General features: G+C 39.2%; 2 protein-coding genes across 3 annotated transcripts; one reads left to right on the top strand and one right to left on the bottom strand.

Moving 5' to 3' along the window:
* The first annotated feature begins 2 nt into the window (after positions 1 to 2).
* Positions 3 to 8,946, top strand: e2f5 (E2F transcription factor 5). Of its 2 annotated transcripts, none has more exons than XM_037545786.1 (9): positions 3 to 68; positions 156 to 317; positions 1,341 to 1,450; positions 1,657 to 1,818; positions 2,662 to 2,767; positions 2,881 to 3,166; positions 4,396 to 4,575; positions 4,699 to 4,737; positions 7,936 to 8,946. In XM_037545786.1, the coding sequence occupies exons 2-9, from the start codon at positions 186 to 188 to the stop codon at positions 8,043 to 8,045; spliced, it is 1,125 nt and encodes a 374-aa protein (XP_037401683.1). In that variant the 5' UTR covers positions 3 to 68; positions 156 to 185; the 3' UTR covers positions 8,046 to 8,946. The 2 variants fall into 2 exon arrangements, with proteins under 2 accessions (XP_037401683.1, XP_017569663.1); XM_017714174.2 differs by having other exon boundaries at positions 2,662 to 2,770; positions 7,936 to 8,942.
* A 12,778-nt stretch (positions 8,947 to 21,724) lies between these two features.
* ackr4a (atypical chemokine receptor 4a) lies at positions 21,725 to 25,887 on the bottom strand. Its single transcript, XM_017714173.1, has 2 exons — positions 25,819 to 25,887; positions 21,725 to 22,999 (listed from the first exon to the last, which is right to left on the bottom strand). Exon 2 carries the CDS (start codon positions 22,993 to 22,995, stop codon positions 21,901 to 21,903), a length of 1,095 nt encoding a protein of 364 aa, XP_017569662.1. The 5' UTR covers positions 22,996 to 22,999; positions 25,819 to 25,887; the 3' UTR covers positions 21,725 to 21,900.
* Positions 25,888 to 26,251: the final 364 nt, after the last annotated feature.

Here is a 26,251-nt window from a genome sequence, read left to right as displayed (position 1 = left end):
TGGAGCTCTGGAGTTGTTCTCCCTGAGGTGAAGGGAAAAAATGAACAGGAGGGTTTCCAGACTTTGCTGTGGGTAACCAAACCAGATAGCTGTTTTCAGTAGGTCTGCAAGAGCTGAATGGTTGGACAGTATTGTGTGTGTGTTTTTTTTTAAAGAACAATCTCAAGCTGTGGGAGTTTGGAACTATGAGCAGCTCGAGTAGCTCCCACTCGGTTCCGAATGGGTCCAGTCGCCATGAGAAGAGTTTGGGTCTGCTCGCCATCAAGTTTGTGACATTGCTACAGGAGGCGAAGAACGGGGTTCTCGATTTAAAAGTGGTGCGTTAAGATCGTAAACTATCTTTCCTAACTTCTTGAATCAGTTAACCTATAGACCGTGTGGCTAATTCAGCGTCTTGTTCAAAATTCCTCGTTCCACCTTAAATAGTGCAGCAGACGTATTCTCGTGCCTTGTAGTTTGAGACGGCAGAATGTAACTGCTCCACCATTTAAGGTGGCACGGGAAAATTCGAACAAGCTGACTTCAGCTTCGTTGAGCTGAAGACGTCTGTCAGCGGCGACTCCACAGAAACAGAAAAAAAAAACGTTTTAAGTTGTTCCACAGTTTATTTCTAGTTGACTAGTTTAACTGCTAGTCAGCTGCTGTGAGGGTGTAGCTGGTAAACTGTTAAGTTTGGTGTGTAACGTTAAGGCTTTAGAGTTTCAGCGGTTTATTCTGACTGGCTTGGTTTACAAACGACCCGTGCTGTTAGCTTAGCTAAAACGTTACCTGAGGTAAACATTAACGTTAGTTCATTAACATTAGCAGTGGAGCGTCGCTTTCGTGGCAGGTGGTCGAAATGCATAACTTGGTTAAGGTCACGAAAGCGATATTTAAAAGCATGTAAATTTACTTCAAAATGAAATTTGCCCCGAAATCACCAAACCTACTGGGTCCATGAGTGGAGAAGAGAGCGGGCACAGTTAACTAGCTAGGTTAGCTTAGTAACGTTAACTAGGTTAGTTAAGCTAATTTGCTAGAGATTCAGTATTGGGGATTCCAGCACTCTGAGACACTGTGGACTTTTATAGCCCAGCTCTATCTGTACCCATAGAAAATAGCAAAAATAAATAAATCAGATTTAGTCATGGCTAACGTAGACAAATGTCTGGTTTCTGGCAGGTGTAAGGTCTAGAGGTCCTAAAGATTTCCTGTTGTGTCCCCCTCCCCCTCATCTTTTGTCCTGCCCTACCTCTAAGCCTAATTGCTAATCCCACACTAATGTTCACCCTGTGGTCTGTTGTTCTGCCAGCTGTTTGTGCTGATGAGGTGTGAACTTGTTGCTGTGGTTCTGATTGCAGGCTGCAGACAGTTTGGCCGTCAAACAGAAAAGGAGGATCTATGATATCACAAATGTTCTTGAAGGGATAGGGCTCATAGAGAAAAAGACCAAAAACACCATCCAGTGGAAGTGAGTGTGAAGAAGAAGAAAAAAAAGTTGACTCTGTGAAGCCATATCTCTTAAAATGTATGATTTTTGGTATATGTTAACACACAAGCATGGTCTGTTATCATATACACAGTGTGCTTTTTTTGCCATTTACAGAATAAATGTAGAATACTGTACTACTGTTAATGGTGGGGAATAATAATTATTTAAACGGTTTCATCTTTAAGGGGAGAAGGTTCAGACTGCCAGCCACAGGAGCTCTTGGAGCAAGTGGAACTTCTTAAGGCCCAAATATCTGAGCTGGAGAGACAGGAAAGGGAACTGGACATGCAGAAATCATGTCTGCAGCAGAGCCTGAAACACCTCAAAGAAGACCCCAACTGCTGCAGATATCCTTTTAGGCAGTTTTCTTCCTGGATGTAAAAGTAACAACCTCCTCGCTCTGTGTGTTCACTGTTCATGTCTGAAAATAATGGCTCTAGCCGAGCATGACTGAGCTTTGAAAGTCTTAGTCGATAATATTGCATGTCGTGCCTACAGCTCATTCAAGTAAGTACCACGAATGTTCCTTCTGCGTCATCAGGCAGGAACCGTGGACTCAATAATGGCTATTTAATTACGGAGCAATGATTATGAATTTTTATTAATTGAATTCATGTTTACACAAACTTTAGCAATTAAAAAAATTTGTCAGAACACACACTTTGGTCTGTTTTGGGCCAAATTGGCTTTCAAAATTCTGAAATGAAAAATCAATTGCCTATCCAATATTATCCAAGATGGTACCATTTGAATTTTGATGGCATCCTTAAGAAACAATAGATGAAACGATTTAGTTAAAGTTTAGGACTTGCTAAATCAGGAGTTGCTGCAGTTGAGTAGAGAAGAAAGTTTGTTCTACAAGTTGCAGTTAAGTTAGTCCTGACAGCTTACCTGCTTTGGACAATCCCCGCCCTTAAGAGGCCTGAAAACTTTGGAATTCCGGGGTAATCTCAACACCATTGTTTGTTGAAGTGCCGTTAATTATATGAGTAACTGCTTAACTGTGGCTGTGTGCGGTTGTTGTGAGTCCAGTTTTTCTGGTCTGTAGTTTTTCAGTTTATTCTAGATTTTCAGGCAAAATCGCTACTATTGAAGATTTATATGCTAAAAAAAATAAATTCATGGTTTAGAAATCTTGACAATATAGTTTTTAAACAGTCTTTTATCAGCTTTTCCTTTACCTTGCATACATATAACTATGTGACACACGAGGATGTATGTGATGTGTTCAGTGGAGACACCCTGTTGGCTGTAATGGCACCGGCAGGAACGCAGCTAGAGGTTCCGGTGCCTGAGGTGGTAAGCCGCATTAATTCCACAATCAAGAAAAGCCAAGATTGAGGTGGAAAAGGAACACTGATAATTAGGGAATATATTTCCTCTTGTTTGTGTTCCATCTGTTATATCAGGCTCAGAATGGACAGAAGAGATATCAAGTGAATCTGCGGAGTGAGTCGGCTCCCATTCAGGTGATGCTGATTAACAGAGAGACGAGTGGCTCTAAGCCTGTGGTGTTCTCCGTCCCACCCCCCGACGATGTGTGTGCTATGCCCACTCCCCCCAGCACGCCAGCAAGCCTGCAGAGATACCCTGTCTCCTCATCAGAACCCTGTGGTTTGGAGCACAGCCAGCTCAAGAGCCCAGTGTCTGAACACCAGCTCACACCCTCCTCCACTCCTCCAGATGTTCATATGGGTAAATGCGCCATTCCAACCTGTCTACTGAAAGCTTGGATAGATTGCATAACTGTTAATTATAAAAAGACTGACATTATAAAGAGAGAGAAAATATTCTCCTGTTATTGGGAGATGAGTTTCAGTTTTCAGCTGCATTGCTTGCCAACATTTATGCTTCTCATTAATGTTCATTAGAAGAAAATAAAGATTGCAGTGCAGGGTCATGTATAACTCAGAAATATAATGTTTCAGTGCTTCACTTTAGGAGGTGGGGGGGGGCTGTTTTATATACATGTGAAGCCAAGCTTACCTTTCATGACAGCATCTTAGAGAAAACCGGCTTTGAAATCTGTGTATGTTTTAACATCATAGTTTTAGGCTAATTAAAAGTGAGTCTTTGGAAAATATACTACAGGGTGCAGATTTTTAAAGCTTTTCTGGGCCCCCAGTTATATCCTCGGAAGATTTGTCATTTACAAAGTTTTTACATGAGTTCTTTTTGAATATTCTTTTAACATGCTCATAATCATTGGATTCCTCAGCTCTGGGAAGGGATCTGAAGTACTCTGCTGTTACAAAATGTACTTTGTTTATTATGTGCCGTTATACACATCCATCAGACAGGTCTCCAAATACCCCAATCTCCAAACCTTACAAAGTGTAGCTTTAAACGAACTTTGTTTTAAAAAAATGCGTTTGGTGAAATAATCTTTATTTTTATTTAAAGAAACAAAAAAAGACTGCATAATAAATAATGTAATACTGTAATTGATTGTCCTCTTCCCAATTATTTGATTCATTGAAATAATGGACTGACTAATCAATTATGTAAATAATAGTTAGTTGCAGCCCTAGATGAGATCCTTTCTATTCAGAATTGAGTGGTTCATAAGCAAACTTTAATATACTGCATCCAGGTTCCAGTCACATAAATCATGCATGTTTAATATTTTGCAGCTGGCTTGAAGCTAAAATGAAAGACAATAAATTAGTCTCTGTGCTCCGCTCAGACGCCATCAACTGTGGCAGAAAATCTGAAAACAATAGGAATGACCAGCTTAGACTGTGAATCTTGTAAATATAATCTCTGCTTTGCTGATGCACAGATGTGTAGTTTTATTGTGGCTCAGGAAACATTAATTATTTAACAGAGCTAAACACAAAACTTTAAATAATTGCTTTCTTTGACATTGTTCATTTCTATAAGTTGTTTTGAAACTCCCTCTTTTTTTTTTCTTTTTTTTAAAGCGTGCCACTCTGAGTCTCCTGGCAGCCAGTGCTTGTTGATGCAGGGGTCTTTCGTTGGCACTGAGACAGTAGTGCAGCCACATGGTGCGCTTGGTGGGCAAGATATGCAGTCTGTGCTGGACGTGGGGAGTCTGCTCCGACTTAACACTGAAGGAGTTGGAATGAAGGAGGAGAGGGAGGGTAAGAATAATCCATCAAAGTAGTTTTTACTCTTAAATTGGGTTAATCTGTTAATACTGTTAATCTGTTTTATAATCCTTGTGGACATTAACAATTTTTAAAGTTGTTGTTAATGTCTTCCAGGTGTTGCTGACCTCATAGATGAGCTCATGTCATCAGATGGTAAGACAGGATTCAACGTTTAACTCTTTAACTTGCCTAGTCAGACAGGGGTATGTAAAGTTCAGTTTGTACTGTCTGTACAGAATTTATACAGAGTTCATACTGTCCCAAACAGTATTTTTACTTTGAAAAACAGTTTTATATATTATAGGTGACATTTAATTCTGCCAAAGCTGTGTGCACCGATGCAGTGAAGGTCCTCACAAAAATAGATGGGCTTCTTTCCATGGTCAAAAAACATGGAGCGTGTCTGCCCTCATGTAGGTGCTGAAATTTTGAGTGTTGTCTGTCGTCCATTTTTGGCTAATGTTGGAAATGCAGCACCATCGCTGAGGAATCAGAGGACAGGTTGCTGCACATGGGGAGCATGGGGTAGGGGGAACATAAGTGAGGAGAAAAATTAATGTGCAGAAAAGAGAGGTAGGTTATATGCTGAGATGGAAAGTGAGGGACAGTCATGGAGAGATTGCAGTAATGTCTTCTATAGTTTGGGGGCAATGGCCCTGAAAGATCTTCCTCCAACAGTGACATCTAAATTGTGTGACAGCTGGACATTTGGTGTACATTTAATGGTTTTGAATGACACCTCACACTACAGACAGTTACAGTGGAGCTTGAAAGTTTGTGAATCCTTTTTAGAATTTTCTAGATTTCTGCATAAATATGATCTAAAATAACATCCAATGATCTAATATTACATATTTGGGAGTGGCAAAAGTATGTGAAGCTGTAGGATTAGCAGTTAATTTGAAGGTGAAATTAGAGTCAGGTGTTTTCTGTCAATGGGATGACAGTCAGGTGTGAGTGGGCACCCTGTTTTATTTAAAGAACAGGGATCTATCAAAGTCTGCTCTTCACAACACATGTTTATGGAAGTGTATCATGACCTAAACAAAGGAGGCTTCTGAGGACCTCAGAAAAAGAGTTGTTGATGCTCATCAGGCTGGAAAAGGTTACAAAACCATCTCTAAAGAGTTTGGACTTCACCAATCCAGTCCTACAGATTGTGTACAAATGGAGGAAATTCAAGACCATTGTTTTCCTCCCCAGATGTGGTCGACCAACAAAGATCACTCCAAGAGCAAGGCATGTAATAGTTGGCAAGGTCACAAAGGACCCCAGAGTAACTTCTAAGCAACTGAAGGCCCCTCTCACATTGGCTAATGTTAATGTTCATGAGTCCACCATCAGGAGAACACTGAACAACAGTGGTGTGCATGGCAGGGTTGCAAGGAGAAAGCCACTGCTCTTCAAAAAGAACATTGCTGCAGTTTGCTAAAGATCACATGGACAAGCCAGAAGGCTATTGGAAGAATGTTTTGTGGATGGGTGAGACCAAAATAGAACTTTTTGGTTTAAATGAAAAGCATTATGTTTGGAGAAAGGAAAACGCTGCATTCCTGCATAAGAACCTTATCCCATCTGTGAAACGTGGTGGTGGTGGCAGTATCGTGGTTTGGGCCTGTTTTGCTGCATCTGGGCCAGGACGGCTTGGCATCATTGATGGAACAATGAATTCCGAATTATATCAGAGAATTCTAAAGGAAAATGTCAGGACATCTGTCCATGAACTGAAACTCAGGAGAAGGTGGGTCATGCAGCAAGACAATGGCACCAAGTACACAAGTTGCTCTACCAAAGAATGGTTAAAGAAGAATAAAGTTAATGTTTTGAAATGGCCAAGTCGAAGTTTTGACCTTAATCCCATGGAAATGTTGTGGAAGCACCTGAAGCGAGCAGTTAATGTGAGGAAACCCAGCAACACCCCAGAGTTGAAGCTGTTCCTTACGGAGGAATGGACTAAAATTCCTCCAGCAGAATTGATAAACGGTTACAGGAAACGTTTAGTTGCAGTTATTGCTGCACAGGGGGGGTCACACCAGATACTGAAAGCAAAGGTTCACATACTTTTGCCACTCACAAATATGTAATATTGGGTCATTTTCCTCAATAAACAAATGACCAAGTATAATATTTTTGTCATTTGTTTAACTGGGTTCTCTTTATCTACTTTTAGGACTTATGTTTTAGATCATATTTATGCAGAAATAGAGAAAATTCTAAAGGGTTCACAAACTTTCAAGCACCACTGTAACTAGTATAAATAAATATTGTGACCCACCCCCCTGATTTCTGCATAATTAAATGGTTAAAATGTAAAGTTATTCAGAGTGGTTTGATGAGAAATTGCATTGTAGGGAAAGTTTTCTTTACAGTAGGTGGAGAACCAGGAGTCATAATGTCTGACAATAGTATAGCCACTTTATGTACTATCCAAAGTAACCAGTGAACCTACTGATGTCTTTTAAGATTTTCTTAGGTATTTACATAGTATGCTGGTGAAAAATGATGGAAAGCTTAAAACCAGCCTTAATGTGCCTTGCATGTACCTCTCCACGGCAAGTAGCTTTATTTAAAAAAAAAAAAAAAAACATTTTAGGCCAAAAGTTTATCTGAAAATTATCATAAAAAACTGTCTCAGCAACAAAGCATTTCATATCAAACCACTCTCTTGTTTAAGTGGATTTAGTGCGGAAAAGTATGAAATGTTGAATAAAATCACTGCTTTTAATAGTTTAAATGCAATGCTTCTAGGATTTTTTTTTTGTTTGTTTTTAAACCTATCCATCTAACCTCAGAAAAATGAATTGCGATAAATACGTCTTCAGAAAAAAAGTCAAGATGATGCATTTTTATTTATTTATTTGTTTTTGCCATATCGCTCATCTCTAGTTTAGACCTTTTTTAAAACCATTAGACTGTTTTCTACTGAGAGGTGGTGAATACTATTAAGGCAAGATCGCACTTAATGTTCACTGAATGGATCGTCAGCAGTTTGTAATTTTCATTGCTGCTGTCCTTAGTTTACCTTAGGTAATGGGGCAGTTGTTGCTGTTGGACCATGTAAGGGTCGCTGATTATCCTATTATGAATATCGATCTGCTTTGTGCTGGTTTCCCATGTTTCTCAGTGCCCAAATAAGTAAATCGCAGCCTTTCATGAACGTTTCACTTGTGAGTCGAAAAGCTCTCCGAACCCAAGGGTCTGAAGATTCTGTTTGCACAAAGATTAAGGAGAAGGCTTAAAACCTCATAGTAACCTTATCTGAATAACAGTAGATCACTCCTTACAACCGTCGTGTAAGAGTCTCTCTTGTGTTTGCATAGTTTCAACACTAATCAATTTCTGTCTCTGTAGTTTTCCCCTTGCTGCGGCTCTCGCCCAACCCGGGTGTGGATTACAGTTTCAACCTGGATGACAATGAGGGAGTCTGTGACCTGTTTGATGTACACATTCTAAATTATTAAGAAAGCCTGATGGTTCAGTTGGTTTTGGCTCAATCCGCTGTATAATTGTTTACTTTGAATAGAGATCCAACTCGTCCTCCTTTCCATGGTAACATTCCACAGCACTGCCAATGGCCAACGCCAACGAATTACATTCCAGCACAGTGATTTTGTGACCTCCACACACTCCACCCTCGCAAATATTCACATTAATGTTAAAACCCATCCTCACTGGATGTACTTTAGTGTTTCTGTCTACAATGCAAAGCTGGATGTTGTGCATATTTACTAGAATTTGGATCGATAGCTTCAGGCACTAACCTTTTTAAAGTTTAGTGGTCACTAACGAGTGGGGTAAGGCTTTGTTCATCAGGGAAGATTGTTAACTTTAACGCTGTTTGGGGGAACTACATTTAAAGTAGTTTTTTCTGTTTACGTACTACTAAAACATGTGCCTTAGGATGCCCTTCTTGTATATATGTCCTTTAAACAGATGTGAAACTGTATGGGCTTTCCTGTTGTATATATCCTGCATCACACAGAGTGGATAATCATTTGTTTGTATTTATATTCTGTTTTTGGTTACTGTTTGCATGAAGAATTGCAGTACTGCCTTATTTCAACCTCCTGAAGTTTACTTAATTTTGGAAAAGTATTTAAGGGAATTTCTTTTGTGAAGTAATTTCATAGAGTTGCATCTAATTTAAATATCACTTCGTCTTCCTAAATGTTGCGCTGTTAAGCTGCCTTTGATAATCTATAGGTCTTTCTAACCGACCGAATGTTTATGCCTTTTGTAGCACTTTCTGAATGTCTAGTTTTTTGTCTAATCAAATCAGTGATTTTTTTTCTTTTTGCACTTTTTTTTTTTTACATCAAAGTTTTATATAAAACACAATTGCAGATATGAGTGTTGTGATTCTTCATTTGATTCTGTGTGTACAGTTTACTTGAGAGCCACTTTTATTTAGTGATGCAGCGTTTAATGCTGCAGCTATGCACCTACACATACCAGACAAAAGTGTCATTTATGTGGCATCTTGACCGACTTCAGATCTCCATCGGGTTTAGTCTAGACAGGCATTCGTTTTTTGTTTGATATTGTGTCATGTACTCTCTCCTTGTAAGCTGGGCACGCCTATTTCAGAACATACTAACACAGTTGTTTAAAGCAACATGCCACAGTTGGAGAGTGAATGGAATGTTTTCAGCCTAATGATGGACTAACTTTAAGCTTGTTCATGTTGCATTGCTGCACTTCTTTGCATTCTCAAAAGTATTAGTACACAAATATGTGTACGCATTAAATGCCTCTAGTTGTTTGTAGCCCTCAAATGAGAAGGTCGTTTCTGTAACTGTAGTCCAAAGGGAGGCAGCTGACAAACATGCAGAAAGGCGTTGATGTGGCTTATGTCCTAGATTTTTATTAGGGTTTTTTTTTTTTTTTTTTTTTTTTTTTTTTTTTTTTTCCCCTTGGAGCCCAGTCATGTGTAAAGGAAGACTGAGGAAAAACACTAGAAATTAACTACCACTGTCAGTTGTAAACATGCTGAGGGTGTCTGGTTCCACTGACTTACATTAAAAATAAAGTTTTTTTTTTGTGGGCGGCACGGTGGCATGGTGGGTAGCGCTGTCGCCTCACAGCAAGGAGGGCCTAGGTTCGATTCCCCTGCCGGGTCATCAGGGTCCTCTCTGTGTGCAGTTTGCATGTTCTCCCCATGTCTGCGTGGGTTTCCTCCGGGTTCTCTGGTTTCCTCCCACAGTGTGACTGTCTGTGTCTGTCTGTCTGCCCTGCGATGGGCTGGCGACCTGTCCAGGGTGGTACCTGCCTTTCGCCTGAAGACTACTGGGATAGGCTCCAGCACCCCCCCCCCCCGCGACCCTGACTGAGAAGCGGCTTAGAAAATGGATGGATGTTTTTTTTTGTCCTGTAAATTTACCATTTTGGAGATATTTTTGGCCGGGGTGGTGGGGGGGTGGATGGGAGTAAAATGTTCCCTCCCCTTTTTGAAATTATGCATGATTTTTTGGGGGGTTGTGGGATGGTCATGGTAAAAAGTACATAGCTGTGTTGCAAAACAGATGCAGTCTCATATCACTTACTATATAGCAAACAATGACAGTTTAAAACTAATCAAACCCAAAATTGGCTGTTTTATTTAGTTATAGCCAAGGATGAAACTAAAGAAGCACAAACCTTCCTTGGAATTGTTTTCAACGCTGCTATACTATACTTTGTTCATTCAGGGTTCTTGGAAATATGATTGTAGTGGTAGTAGCAAGCAAGCAAAGTTTATTTATATAACTCTTTTTACAACAGGTGTTGTCACAAAGCAGTTTTACAGAACAATCAGTACTACAAAAAGAAAGAAAAGAAAAATCCAGGTCCAAGCCCCCATGAGCATGCCAGCGGCGAGGAAGAAACCTTGAGAGGAACCCATCTTCCTCTGGTCGGCACCGGATAGCAAACATTGTTACTATGAAGTATTATAGAACAAAGTGGGGGGAAAAAGCAGTGGCTAATTTGATTAGTTTATGATTATGCAGCAGCAGCAGCAACAGCGGCGGTCAAGCCAATGGCTGGTGAGCAGTGGCACCCGAACAGGGCAGAAGGGCCAACTGCATCAGACACACAGGATGGGCAGCTATTCAGCTCAGCAAAGAAAACACAGAGTCAGTTCTGTAAAGAGTGACTGATCACAGATTACAGTATAACAGAGCAGCAAAGCCTCTGACAGGGAAGACTAATTACCAAAGGCTTGAATATACAAGTAAGTTTTTAGCCTAGACTTAAAGTCTGAGTCCCGAACATTAACAGGGAGATTATTCCAGAGCTGGGGGGCTTTGTATGAGAATTATAGCTTTGAATCATTTTGTGGAGTGATCTGTATAGGCTTTAGCCTTCTGATATTGCCCCCCCTCTAGTTGGCAGACCAAATTTGCACCCTGTAAGCCTAATGCGTCATCTCGTATACATTTACAAGACAAAGTTATTATTTTTCTGTAACATTCCATCATAATGTAATCACTTTTGCTTCAAAAACATCCACATTTTGATTACAACACAGTGCACAAGCAGGCGGGGGGAAAATTTTTCACTAATAATTTCATGTTTTAGTCTGCTTGTCTAAGCTGTTAACCAGCAGGTGGTGCTAGACTCATTTTACATCCTGAAATCCATGTTATTAGGGAATCTTCCCATTTCCAGACTCCGGACACTCAGAAGTATTTGTCAAATCAGTTTGTTTACTTTCTCATTAACCAAGGACATGAACTCCCTCATCACTGATGTCAAACAGCCTGTCTCTGTATCCTTTGCAGAAGACGGTTGGATCACTGGGCAAAGTTCACATACAGTAATTGACCAAACTGTTTATCTTCTAAAAGTAAAAGTAAATATTAGCTGAATTAAAGTTTTACAGGATTTGATTTATTTTCAGTCGTATGCCAAAGTGTAAGCACCACTGGTCAAGTCCACAGCCTCTACAGAGAACTCATTTAAAAATAGCATTTTATGCAAGTTTTAGTGCAATATTTGTATTTATTTCTCAGGTTTAACATGGGAGGGGAATATTCAATGTGTTTCCCAAAGTATTCAGATCCCCTCTTCTAGTTATTGAATTTAGAATATTCCTGTAGAAAAGAATGGGGTTAGACAGAATATGCTCATTGTTTCTCAGCCCTGGCCCTGGAGGCCAGTTGTCCTGCACTGTTTAGAGTTTTCTCTGCTCCTAGCACACCTGATCCAACTAAACCACCCATTATTGAGCTGACATGGCTCTGTTAAAGCAAGAAACGAATTCAAATGTACAAGGCAGTGGGCCTTCAGAGCCAGGGTTGAGAAACACTGCCATAACTTTGTGTTCTCTGCAACTGGTTTTCACTTCCAAAATCAACAGGAGGTAAAACTACGAGGTGACGAGATGAGGAGAGCGCGGCGAGTTCTCATTTTCTATCCAAATTAATATGTGAATGTGACCAGAGGTACAAGCCTTCACCATTTCATCCGGAACTGCGTAGGTCTGATTCATTTCACCTGCGATTTTCTCTCAGATATAAAATAATCGTTCTTAGTCAGTTCATCTTAGATGTTGAGCTTACTGTAAATGTAGGCAGCAGAGCGTGTTCCTTCGTGTTTAGGTCATGACTCATTCATTGCAGCATAAGCACAAGCTGCTGTTTGAATTGAGCACAACTGCAGCCTTTTGACGTAGTTACAGATATTCTCTCATTTTTAGTGATCCATACTTCTACTAAGGCTAACCTAAACAGCCCAGCAGTTACAAATGGTTTCCATTTATAATCCAGTTCCTGCTTTCTTTTGAATTAGTTAAATGAACTCGAATCAGATATTCTCCTTTGTATTGAATGATGTATTGACATCAATTCAAACAACCTTTATATTAAATGGACTGTTTTGTGCAGTAACGAGTAAATGGCTTAGTAATCAGATTATAATCACCCATTTCTGAGGACTCCACTAGCTTGATGCATATTTGACATTCTGTCCGCATTCTTGGTGATAGGCTGAGCATGTAAGCCTGAACACAAACACCTATCATAGTGAGAAATACCAGACACGTTATTAAACACAGACATCATTTTGCATAGAGAATTATATTTATGAATTTGAAAAATAATTAACAGAAACCACCAAAACTGCTAAAAATGCTGGGAAACTTTTTTGAACAACTTTTTTTTGACGCTTCAGTCTGTAGGAACTGATCCTAACTAGATATACCTCAGTAACTTAGGATTAGACAGGAAATAGGGAGAATTACTACATCTGTATTAGTAAAATTAACAAATTAGTAAAGTAAGCCAAAAAAATAAGTTAGGGCACTTATTATGTTATACAGTGAAAGGTACAGGACTTGGAACTGATTATTTCCACCAGTGTTTAACTGGGTAAAGTGTGACTATTCGGGAACCTTCAAAGCCTGACACTGTCCTCGTTGACTGAATTTTACCAATGACCCTGTGTTCAGTTTTGTTTCTGAGCCCATTCAAAACTGCATTCTTTTTCTTTTAATGTTCACTCTTTTTAACAACTAAAGTAAATCTAAAGTATTTTTGTTGTGCAAAATAGTAAAAACAAAACGCAGAAAAATACGTAGACAAACCCATGTCAATAATGCTTTAACACTAGCCCTGCAGGCCTGGCAAAAATGATGCTAGATTTTGCTTATCATCTGAATTTCTACACAATTGAAGTTTGTTTCTTATTAGGCAGCTTTTTGATTGAATTTTTTGTTCCACTTTAAGTGGTGCAGATGTTATATTCTGCCACCTGTACAGACGTCTCAATGTAATTGCTGCACCATTTAAGGTGAAATGGTATTTGTCTCATGTGTAGGTTATGTATCCCTCTGACCTTCAGACGCTGCTGGAATTTTGAAAACCTTACACTTGTATATCTACCAATTCCAGCTTGTCTGATGCGGCAGACTTGAGTAGCTTCTCAGGCTGTATGAGTGGAGGCGTGGCAGTCGGTCTGGTGTCCATGTTAGGCTAAGGCTAACCTCAAAAGAAGGCCATTTCTTTATGTATGCTGGTTTGAAAACAAAGTGGGCTACTTCAGATGCAACTCATTAGACAGCGAGAGATGATTGAGAGACTGCTGACCAAAACACAGATTCAGGTAAATGCGCTAACGTTGGCCTGGTTTGCGGCCACAATGTCTGTGCATATTTGTGGCCTACAAACAGAGTCATTTATGATAAAACTCATACCTGAGGAAGAATTTTAACTGGTATTCCAGATTGATCGGCATAGCACCCACTACTACTCCCAAGTGATGACATTCCTTAATAGCATCTATCGTTATCCTAAATGTCTACACAGCCTGTTTAAGAAATTTAAAATGATAAATATTGAAAGTATCATGCTGCAGAATGTGAAGGATCTATTTGAAAACGGTTGCCGTAGATGAGATGTATTATGATTGTGAGAGAGAAATAGATGTCAGGCCTATTTGAAAGCTAACTGGTGGTTATTGATGTTTATGTTTGGGCTCCCAAAAAGATTTTAGAGGGCCAGTCACTGCAGGGGACCATGGGTCGCACCAGTGTGATTAGGTTTGAACATCTCCGATCTCTCAAAGATGAAGGTTTTACATACTGATTCGATTCATCTAATGGTGACTGTTTTGGTGGTCTTCCAGGTGTCACACTGCTGTCAGGAGTCTCATATTCTGGGTATCTTTTAAACATTTTTGGAGCTGCTGTTTTGGAAACTGCTTTCATTTGAATTTCTTTTTCCTTATGCAGTTGGATTCTTTTGTCTAATCTGATCAGATGCATCTCCCGAAAAATGTTTTGACTGGACATAAAATAAATGAAGGGTGTGATTTGTTGATTTGCATATATGCTTTGTGGAATCAGACTGAAAGTGGCAAAGCAGCATTAAGCTTATTACTTTTAGTCTACCTCGCGTGTCAAGCTTGGTTCTTGCTTTGCTTTTGGTCCTTGCGGACCAAAACACTGCAGATTTCATCACACTGCCTCATTAGTGACACCTGATTCAGCTCAAAAGCTAATTAGCAAGGCCTTCCTGAACTCAATTCAGAGCCTTAGATGAGGTTAAATGTTAATCTCTGCAGCACTTTGTCCCGCAAAGTCCCCAGTTTGACATGCCTGCTTTACGTTAACCTGTAAGGCAGGGATGCCCAACACCTGTACAGGTAGGCCAGTGTACACAGTTTGGTGATTAACTAAATACACCTGATTGCATTTGTAAATTGGTTAATTTCCAAGTCTGGTTGGTGTGCTCAAGTGGGGAAATCTCTAAACTGATACACCTTAGTCAACGCAGAGTCTTTAGCCTTATATGGCCATGCTGAAACATCCAAGATCTTGCTGTGTGTTGTTCAGTTTCAGTCCTGCTTTTCCAGCACTGTCGTGTTCTGTGTACACTTTTTACGCAGGCTAGTCTTGACTGGTATGTGAGTCATCCTGATCTTAATGTACCTACGCTATATATCATCTGGAATGCATCACCTGTACGGATAAGCATGCTGCAGTGGATTTAGCGGAAGGGGTTCACACAAAAGCATCTTTGTTAAGAAAGTAAACAAAACATCTCGCACACTTACCTGGGTCTGAAGTTTTCTCTGGAAGATTATATTTCAGTAGGGCTTTATTCTGCTTGGTAAGCTGTTAGCAGAAGCATGATAGAATAGTTTCCTACATGACATAATTTCACTGTGGAATTCAGGAATCAACCCTAAATTTCAAGTTTTTGAGTTTATTGTATGTAGTACCAGTAAACCTGTCAGTCATTTTAGCAGAACATTTAGCTCATAATTAATTGCCACATCAATAAATGTGATTAAGAGTTTTGTGATTAAGAGCATTGTGAGCAACTATGAAAGTACAAGCATAAAGTGATCAAGTTGGCTGATTATCCTTGCTGTCAATACCTCATAACTCCCCACTTATGACAGAATCCTCATTGTTGCCCTCTAAAGATCTTAACGAACTTCTAATAAGCAAACATTACTCACTGCTGCCCTCTAGTTAAGTGACCCTTATTAGTCCCACAACAGGAACTTTCACCTCTGTATTCTATTCTGGATTATTCCACAATTGGGTGTCATTTAGCACTTAAAATCAACCCTTATGTTCTTTTTGGGGTCCCTCAGACCCCAGAACCTCATCAGCTCACAAAAGAGAATTAGCCTTTTTAATCAGGTTGATACTTCATGAGCTTTCCTAATTTTACATTACTCACTGCTGCCCTCTAGTTAAGTGACCCTTATTAGTCCCACAATGGGAACTTTCACCTCTGTATTTTAACCCATCTGTGCAGTAAAACCCCACATCCACACTAGTGAATGCACACACTTTAGGGGGCAGTGAGCACACTTGCCCAGGGCGACGGGCAGCCCTATCCACGGCACCTGGGGAACAGTTTGGAATAAGGTGCCTTGCTCAAGGGCACGTCGGCCATGTACTGTCAGCTCAGGGTATGGAACTGGCAACCTCGTCCCCTAACCTGCAGCCAACTGCCCCCTACTCCTCTAAAGGTGATAAAAGGTGATAGGCATAAACATCTAATAGACAAACATTACTCACTGCTGCCCTTTAAAAATATTAACATCAAATAAACATTACTCACTGCTGCCCTCTAAAGGTGTTAACAAGCTTCAAATAAACAAATTAAGTCCTACTTGTAAACAAATAAAATGCTGCTTGTTTTATTGACCTGAGTTTGTCTCAGTCCAACAGATGGTAACACACCCGCTTCACGTTCAGTAAATGTAGCATAAACACTAATAACTGTGGAAAATAATTTCAGAGAGCTCAAATAATTGCACTGTAATAATTGTGACAGGCCTGTGAACCAGTACTGTAAACTATTCGTTTTGAAGGAGGCTTTTTAGTGATCTGGCCATTTTAACTAGTGCTGCACTGAACTGTATTCTGACTTGAGCAGTCACTTTAGATTGATGTGTGAGATTGGTCACCTGTAATACTGAACACTGATAATTTAACCAAACAAAAAAGAAGCCAAGAGAGAAATATCTTTATTATTACAGCTTAATGGTATCAATGTCAGTTTAAGTAGCATTTTAGCCCTGACACATGACATTCTCTGACAGCATTACATATTAAAAGAGGTTCACTTGAAAATGGCTACTTCTCCTTACTAGCAGTTCTGAAATTTGAACACTATTAGTAAAAACATGCTGTTTCTCATTTTGTGTATTTCATTTAAGGTTCATGATATAATTAGACTTAGAATCTAAATATTTCGTTCTCAGACAATAGAATTTATTGTTTTACACAAATCTGCAAATAGTGCCACATGACTTTTTTTGTTGTTTGTTTTTAAAGACTTTGTTCATGGCATGACTTTTTTGTATTGCTGGATTGGTGGGAAACTGACATGGGCTGCTTTGCTGCACGCAGTGATTGAGAAAAGACTCTTGAACTGTGAACATCAGCAGCTTTTAAGGTTCCTTTTTTGAAATATCCTTTCTATCCTGATTACTGATACATGTAAAAACTCTTTCGGACAGCTTTAAAAGTGGCCAGTGATGAGTTGCCATTAAAGTATAGCCCTGACACGGCATTTAGCACACAGAGCACTTAAAACCTGTTACAGGGCTACTGTTAGAAACTTGATATTTGACTTGGGAATGCATGTCATCACTTCACCATTCATTTGAGTTCAAAGGCTGAGTGTGGAGTTTCTTCAGATCCTGCAGGTTCAACCAGTCTATTTTTTTATTTCCTGTTCTGAGTCATTTCCTTGGTTGAAATTGTGCACATGTATCTGGTGTGATACAGTATAATACAGCTTCTCTTAAAGGGCCCACATAGAAAACTGAAATTTCTTTGGTTTTGCTCTTTTGGACTATATGATGTTTTAGTCTGAGGTGCTTTTTGAATGTAGTGTACCTCAGTTTGCTTGTGAAGGGGTCAGCCAATCAGAGCGAAGCTCATTTACGTGCATCAGTTTACATTTACAATTTACATAAAGCACAGGAATGAGGATAAAACCATGCAAATGTTGGATGGATTATTCCACAATTGGGTGTCATTTAGCACTTAAAATCAACCCTTATGTTCTTTTTGGGGTCCCTCAGACCCCAGAACCTCATCAGCTCACAAAAGAGAATTAGCCTTTTTAATCAGGTTGATACTTCATGAGCTTTCCTAATTTTACAAAAACTGTAAATAAATCATATTTTTAGACTGATACTGTGTTATGAATCCCCCCTTAAAGAAACATATATACAACATCTGAATAAAAGCAGCAGCAGTAGTAGTACAAGTAGTTATCCATGTATATTTAGTTGCTGTCTGGTGTTGAGGGTACAGCTGACTCTCCTACACACTCTTTTGCAAAATTTTGCACCTGCTTCATTCTCATTTTCTCTCTTTCTCTCTCTGTCTCTCTCTCTGTCTCTTTCTCTGTCTCTGTTTCTCACAGACACGCACTTCAACAAATATGGGGCGCAGGGTGCATACAACATCAAGGTATGCTTGAAAAAGACATTTACAAAAAAAATGTATACAGGAAAAATATAAGTAGCGCTCTATAGAAGAAGCAGGGCATGAGGGTCATCCTGGACTATGTGGTATTTCTCAGGATAATAAAAAAGTCCTCATCTGTAAATGAGTTTCAAAGAGACATGTATTTAGATTGAAATATTGAAATAGCATTCTTTAGAAAAGGAGAGAAGAGAAGAAGTGTATAAAGTCAAGTCAGGCTGTAATCATCTTCATCAAGAACTGCTCTTCCTTCAGGCGCAGTGCAATGTGCTTTCTCTTTGAAGGCTGAAAATAGACTCACAGGCCTTGAGGAGACAATTTATGAGCAAGGAGAGAAGTCTATATTCAAGGAGATTTTGCAGCACTTTAAAATTATTTTTTTTAATTTGATAAATTCATCTTTAGATAAAAAGGAAGGTTTAGAAGCCATTGATAAAATGAAAAATGTCTGGTCCATATTGCGTATATATATGTATCTTTCAGAGTTAACGTAGCTGGTCCCATAATAGGAATGTACATTGAAATAGAATCTCTTGAAAACACTGTACTTACTCCCTCTCTGAAAAGTGCACTGATCAGCCTTATTCCAAAACTTCCTACCAAATGTAAATCAATCAGACCTGCTTAATACCGATGTGAAAATGATTGCTAAAATCTTTACGTCAAGACTCGGAAGAACATCTTCCATCTCTTATTACAGTTACGTAATAGACAGGTGTTCCATAATATAAGACAAGCATATATAAACATTATTTGTGAGATGGATGGAGGTACGTGTAGTTCATCTTTGGATTGGAGTCGAATGGACTTGCCCATTTGATGTACCGTCTCGTTTTGGGTGTGGCAGGGACTTTTGTCAGTGAATCAAACTTCTGCACTGGGAACCAAATGCTGAGGTTGTCACAAACAACTTGATCTGTAAACCTTTAAATATTTTTCCAGGAATGCGCTCTCCATTATCTTCATCCTTATTTCTTCTAGCTCTTGGACCTTTGGCTATTGCAGTTAGAGCCCATCCACATATAATGGGAATTAGTGTATCTGAGACCAGAGAAGAAGACCGGATAGCATTATATGCTGATGACATTCTTTTATTTGTAATGAAACTTGGGTAACACTTTACATTAAAGGTACATGACCTGTCAGAAATTAAGGCATTTATTTATGAATAACTAATCAGAAAGTAACGAGTCATTAATCAGGAACAAATGAATAAGTCATGTATTAACAACCACAAGACTAAATTACGCATATACTACTGAAGGAAGATGAAGATAATAAAGGCTTTCTGTAGTGCCTGAATTTATTAGGAATTCCCCTGAGGCACAGCGCTCTGGAATATTATGCCTTTCAAAGTCAACTGTGGTTTTCCTGTTGCTCCATACTGTCCTCATCTTGTCCTCCTGCTTCATCATGCTGTGTAAACAGCCCTTGTATTTGCCTGTTTCTATCTGTCAGGTCTTTTTTGTTTTTGATTTCTTATGTTACCTCGTCTGTTTCTTCCCTCCAAATGACTGTTCAATAAAACTGAAAGCTTACACTGATATTGTTTTGCAGCTAGTCCTCATTTTTGACAGTTGCCATAATTTTAATTCATCTTTCATGTTAATAACGAGACGTTTTAACTCCTACTCTGAAACACAGAGCATCATGCGGGAATGGTTTATCCTCAGAGCTCAGAAAGTGCAGTGCATTTCTCCTGGGGGTCATAAGAATCCTTAATTGTGAGCACATTTTTGAGCTTTCCCACGTCTAGTACACCTGATTGAACGCAGCTGCTAATTTACAGCTTGTTGTGCTGGATGAGGCGTGTCAGAGTGAGAACAATACAACACTATGCAGAGAATTCTCAATTCACTATAAAGAAACCAATGATTACTGATAACTCATGATAAATTCATAATGTTTGGGGAATAAAAAAGCATGCTTTATTATTAACTTTTGACTAATACACAGAACTTGAGCAAGCAAATATGTCACTGTGATACACGGAAAATGAAGAGGAACCAATAACTACATAGCTTACTGGTTCTGTTCCACAAACATCTGTAAAACAGACAGAACTGCTCGCTAATTAAAGTCACAAAGATACTCATATTGCACTGAAGGGGTTTTTCCAAATAACTAAATAATTTGTTCCTGATTAATGACTCGTTTCTTTCTGATTAGTTAATCATTAGTAAATGCCTTAATTACTGACAGGTTATGGACCCTTAATGTAAAGTGTTACAAAACTTGAAATCTCTATACCTGGCCTCAATAATTTGAGAAAATTATTATGATTTTTTTTTCTGGATTTCAAGTAAATAAGTCCAAATCTTCAATGAAATGAACAAGAGACACTGGACTCACTAATAAAACTCTGCAGATGGATTTAGATGTCTTGAAATCATCATTACACCAAAATAAAAAAAACCTGATTCCCATTAACTACGACACCAGCAATTTCTCATTCTAGTCTATCTAAATGGATGTTTTTCTCATATTATTTGGTTGGAAGAGTAAATATAATCAAGATGAACACAGTTTTGTACTTATTTCAGTCTGTACCACTTGTACCCCCTTCTTCATTCTTTTCTAAAATGAAAAGGCTATTTACCAACTTCATTTGAAACAATCAACACTCAAGGCTTTGTTTATTATTGCCTTATCTTCTATATGATATATGAGGTCTACAGAATCCCCAAATTGTTCTGGTATTTCTTGCCAGATATGAGGTGGAGATGAGTGCTCGGGAAGAACTGGACTTCAGCACTTAAATGGACTCTGAATGTTTACTTCTGGTAAATCTGATTCTGGATTCAAAACTCTATGTTGACGGGACCCTGATGTCATTTGAACATCTTAAAGAAAAATTGGGGATTTTGAAAACTGAGAACTGTGCATGTTTTGGCATTTATGTACACACTGGGGACGGTTTATAAGCTTAAGGAAGTAGATTTAGTATTCAAGGTACTTTCTCTCGACTTTGTGTTCATCTGTATTTTATGTGAATATTTTCTTTGAAATGCATATTTATTCATCTTCCTGAAATTTGAAAGTCCAGTTAATGGTAAAAAAAAGGAACAAAGTGGGAAAAGCACATATATTTCTGGTATACAGAGTTAAAACAAGAACTAGGCAGTAAAGTCAATGTGGTTCTTTTTTTTTTTTACAAGCCTGATGCCTAAAACGCGATACTTTTACTTTTTTTATATAAATATCTTCATGGTAGAGTAGTACATGCTGGGAATTACAAGGCCTAAAATTCCGAAAGAAAACTGTTTTTATCTTATCATTATTATCATTATTTTACATACTAAAGTAGAAGTCTGTAGGTTCATTGGTGGTATATAAATAGTAGATAAACTAGATAAAATGATTCCATTTCTTGTGTAGATGTCATGATTTCTGGTTCCTATCACCACCATTGTGAAGAAATTGGTAAGTTTTTCTGCAGTGAATAATTTCATCGCTATAAATGACTTTCTCTAAGTTTACTGCTTAACCGCTGAATTATTCTGACCATTTGAGGAATTGGTGAAATTCTTGATTAATAAAAAAAAAAACAATAATATTTAATGTACTATATAATAAATATAGGCCAGTTGGATGTCCCCTTGGTGTGTGTGTGTGTGTGTGTATTTTGTATAAAATTTCATGATTATATTTCAAAGTAGAGTGCAGTTATAGTGGGCTGGAACAGTCATAAATAAGCTCTTTTAAATAGGTTTTTATTTTTTTTTAGTTAATTATCTGAAATATACACAGGATGTTGTGAAGGAAACTTTACAAATGTTAAAATGTCTTTTAACTTTTTATATACATTTGTGAAAGTAATACCAGTGGCACATAAATGGTAGCCAAGTTGTGGAAACACGCATAAGTGTAAAATGTCATAAGGAGAAGGAGCATATCTCTTGGGAGTTTGAGTTTGTATTGAAGGCCATCTCCACTCCTTGATACTCTCTCCGCTGTCCCGACCTCTTCTTCTTACTACAGCTCTTGGCAAACTTCATTATGTGCTGTCTGAAGGATGTGCCAATGAAGGCATAGAGCACTGGGTTCAAGCAGCAGTGGGTCAGGGCTAGGCTCTCTGTGACCTGAGTGGCCTGGTCCAGTGCTTTACTGACCCCACAGTGGGTTACCAGCACATGAGTCACGTCCAGCACCCGGTAGAACTTCACAGCGTTGTACGGCAGCTGCGTAAGAATGAAGGCCAGGACCACAGCCAGCAAGACTTGGATGGGTTTCCACTTCTTCTCCCTGTTCTCTGGAGGCAGCTTCAGCAAAGTCCGAGCCACATGGGCATAACAATACAACATGACGATCAATGGCGCCAAAAAGCCAAGCAATATCTCTAATACTTCCATAGTGACTTTAGCTTGGAAGGCCATGTCTGTTGTATAAACAGCAATGCACATCTTCCTATCAGAGAATTCCTTGACCGTGGAAAGCACCAAGTCTGGAATTCCTAAAAGCAAAGCAATTGTCCATACAACTAAGCAAAGCTTTACTGAGTGCTTCTTCTTAAAAGCCTTCCGCAGGCCCCTTTCCCCCAGGCCTGGTGTTAGAGCCAAATATCGGTCCAGGCTAATGCACGCTAGCAACAGCATGCCACAGGTGAAATTGATAGTGTACAAGGCAGTGACCAGCTTGCAGAGAACATTCCCAAGCTCCCAACCTTGCACAGCAGCCGACATCCAGAAGGGCAGAGTCAGGAGCAATAGTAGATCAGCCACAGCCAGGTTAATCAGAAATGTGTCTGTGAGCGTCTTCAGGCGCTTGCTGCAAGTATACACAGCCACTACCAGGGCATTCCCAGCTATACCCACTACTAGAGACAACCCGTACGCGACTGATATGAAGATCTTTGCAAATGTGCGGACATCATGCTTCTCACAGATGGTTTGGTAGTCATCATAGCTGAAGTTGTAGCTGATGTTTTCATGCTCGCCATAATCATAGTATTCTGTGTCCATGTGGGCCATTTTCCTTCCAATAAAGAAGAAATAGCAATAAAGAAAAATAGCAATTATTAGTCTTTGTGTTAAGTGAATGAACAACTGTTAAAGGACTCATATCAAGGCCAAGAACAAAATCCTTGCTTTTTTAAACAGAAGGATCCATATATGGAAGCATTGCTGCACAGCCCCTTTGAATTTTGCTGTAGACTAATTGCTGTTTGAACACTCCCTAATACTCCAATGTGAATGGCTGGCTGTAGGCTACATAGGTGCTCATATACAGGGTGGGCCATTTATATGGATACACCCAAATAAAATGGGAGTGGTTGGTGATATTAACTTCCTGTTTGTGGCACATTAGTATATGGGAGGGGGAAAACTTTTCAAGATGGGCGGTGACCATGACTGCCATTTTGAAGTCGGCCATTTTGGATCCAACTTTAGTTTTTTCAATGGGAAGAGGGTCATGTGACACATCAAACTTATTGAGAATTTCACAAGAAAAATGGTGTGCTTGGTTTTAACGTAACTTTATTCTTTCATGAGTTATTTACAAGTTTCTGACCACAAGTTTCTGAGGGTTCCAGTATCCGTAGTTTCCACTTTGGAAGCTGGCACATTCCCTGAGTTTTTCCAGCAAGATGGTGCACCACCACATTCCTAGATGAACAGTTTCCTGGAAAGTGGATTGGTCGTTGTGGGCCAGCTGAATGGCCCCCAAGGTCTCCCGATCTGACCCCCTTAGACTTTTATCTTTGGGGTCATCTGAAGGCAGTTGTCTATGCTGTGAAGATACGAGATGTGCAGCACCTGAAACTACGGATACTGGAAGCCTGTGCTAGCATTTCTTCTGCGGTGTTGCTATCAGTGTGTGAAGAGTGTGAGAAGAAGGTTGCATTGACATCCAACACAATGGGCAGCACTTTGAACACATTTTATAAGTGGTCAGAAACTTGTAAATAACTCATGAAAAAATAAAGTTACGTTAAAACCAAGCACACCATTGTTTTTCTTGTGAAATTCTCAATACGTTTGATGTGTCACACGACCCTCTTCCCACTGAAACAAAACTAAAGTTGGATCCAAAATGGCCGACTTCAAAATGGCAGTCATGGTCACCACCCATCTTTAAAAGTCTATATACTAATGTGCCACAAACAGGAAGTTAATATCACCAACCATTCCCATTTTATTTGGGTGTATCCATATAAATGGCCCACCCTGTATAAATATGTTAAATGGTTGTGAAGTCTGAAAACTGATTTTTATGCTATTCAAACTCATCATTGTAGCCTTCCAAAAGACAAATCTAGATATCTAGAAGGAGTGACCAAAGTTTATATGTTCTGATGTCCCTGAGCACTTCAATCAGTGTGTTTTGTACATTTCAGCCTGGACTAGACAGGACTGGACCAGACCCAGACATTTTAAATGTGTGCATGATCACTTCTGAAGGGCCCAGTCGATCAACCATTAAATGTATAGATGAAAAAAGAAAAATGCAAAGATGATGAATATAGAGGTTTTAAAACAAGTTGCATGAAACCACGTAAAAGACTTTTGTAAGAGAATATCTGCTGATTTGTTCCCTGTCTCTTTGCTGTAATTATCCTCTGTCAATAATACTTATTTTCCTATTATTATTTTGTTTACAGTATGCTCTTTAGTTTTTCAGACAATATATCATACGTTAAAGTTGATTCTTAGAATGCAGTGAGTATTTACAGCTAGTCTCTCTTTGGATCGTCAGCATACTTTCTATTTTAACATCAGAAAAAAACATGTGTATGGCTACCAGACAATATAATGCCTTGCCTTAAGCAATTCCTGACATTCCCTTGGTCTATCCTTTCATCAGACGTTATGGGAAAATGCTTTCCTAAAGTTCTGGAAGGGAGTTTTTGTACATCCACATCCGTTTCCGAGAATGTAAACAGCATGCTTAAGCGCAGAACGTTCTTTTGTAAATCTGTGTGAAAAAATCTGGCCTCAAATACCTAAACAGTGCATATACGAATGCCGTAGGCAGGATGCTTGCATATAAATGCTAAATAACCAGATCTGGTTTCTGGAAAATGTCAGAGAAGCTTAGTGCGAAGCGTGAGCTGAATGCAATGTGACCTTAAAGGAATAGTCTAACATTTTAAATCTAGTCTATCAGCTGCATCTCTACACTGTTAGAAACAAAGAGACATTTTGCAGGTACGTTTTTCATCAAAGTGCAAAGAATGTAACCATACTCTTAAAGGTACAGCTGTGGTTTTAAGGTTCAGTTGTGCATCTTAAATACGTTTTTCCCAGTGTAAAATTACATATTTGTAGATTTTCATAACCTAATGTTTAAAAAAAAGTGTGGAGGCGTGACGACGTGTGGAGTCAATGCAGCAACAAAAAAAATGATTTCATTGTATTGGTACAAATATGTTCCCTGACTAAAGGTACTGAGATGTACCCTTAAGGGTACCATCCCAGTGTCAAGAGGGGTACTGCCCCAGTGACCTTTTTTCTGAATGTGTATGTACATGTACTTATAATTTTCATCGACTTTCCACTAGACCTCTAGTAAAAAAACAGTCTGTTGATTCAGTGCACACTCATAATAAAGGCCAGTAGGCAGGTGTTGAAGTAGAAACGCTGCAGAGTCCTAACAAATGGAAATCTCCTCCCACTGCACTGTCTATTCTCATGCGCAAACATTGACTCGACAGTAAAAGGCCAAAACCTTTGGATCAGCAACAGAAAACTGATTCACTTAAACGTGCAGTAAACCATTTCTACAGCAGTCATATTTAACCTTGTAACCTATTCCAAAACCTTGTGCCAAATGGTTAAGAGCATGTCTCTTACCTAATCCCTTAGCTGAGGAGGCAGAGAGGATTCACTCGTCCTTTTGATAGGGACTCCAGAGAGTGAACGCCTCAGAGTGTAGGAGAGAGAAAAAGAAAGAGAAAGGGAGGGAAGGGGGGAGGAAGGGAAGGCAAGCACCTTCAAAAGTCAGGTTTTGTAAAAGCAGCAGTGCAAAGAGGCCCAGCCTCATCTGCTGTATGCACGGTGTTCAGTTTGCATACGTTTTATATGTGTGAAACATGTGCACTGAGCGTTGGTGGTCATTTTGAAGTTGAGCTTCACCAGCGCGCCTTCTGCTTTCTGTGGGTGAGACCTCAGTGCGCGTGTTTAGCCGACTGTGATTACAGCACTGTTTAGTTTTTCTGCTGCGATTGTGGTTAATTAAGTATGTGCCAGGCCCCTTAGATGATGTTCTGGCAGGAAGAAAAACAAA

This window comes from Pygocentrus nattereri, chromosome 2, assembly GCF_015220715.1.
Source record: "Pygocentrus nattereri isolate fPygNat1 chromosome 2, fPygNat1.pri, whole genome shotgun sequence".
In the NCBI taxonomy this organism is placed as follows: Eukaryota; Metazoa; Chordata; class Actinopteri; order Characiformes; family Serrasalmidae; genus Pygocentrus; species Pygocentrus nattereri.
The sequence above is the reverse complement of the archived record's forward strand: the minus strand, read 5'-3'. Positions and strand labels throughout refer to the sequence as shown.

What these genes read in the sequence shown, in the direction of transcription:
- e2f5 (XM_017714174.2), top strand. Translation starts at nt 186, where the DNA reads ATGAGCAGCTCGAGTAGCTCCCACTCGGTTCCGAATGGGTCCAGTCGC. An exon ending in GGGTTCTCGATTTAAAAGTG is followed by an intron (nt 318 to 1,340) that starts GTGCGTTAAGAT and finishes TTCTGATTGCAG; the next exon opens with GCTGCAGACAGTTTGGCCGT. An exon ending in AATGAAGGAGGAGAGGGAGG is followed by an intron (nt 4,576 to 4,698) that starts GTAAGAATAATC and finishes AATGTCTTCCAG; the next exon opens with GTGTTGCTGACCTCATAGAT.
- ackr4a (XM_017714173.1), bottom strand. Translation starts at nt 22,995, where the DNA reads ATGGCCCACATGGACACAGAATACTATGATTATGGCGAGCATGAAAAC.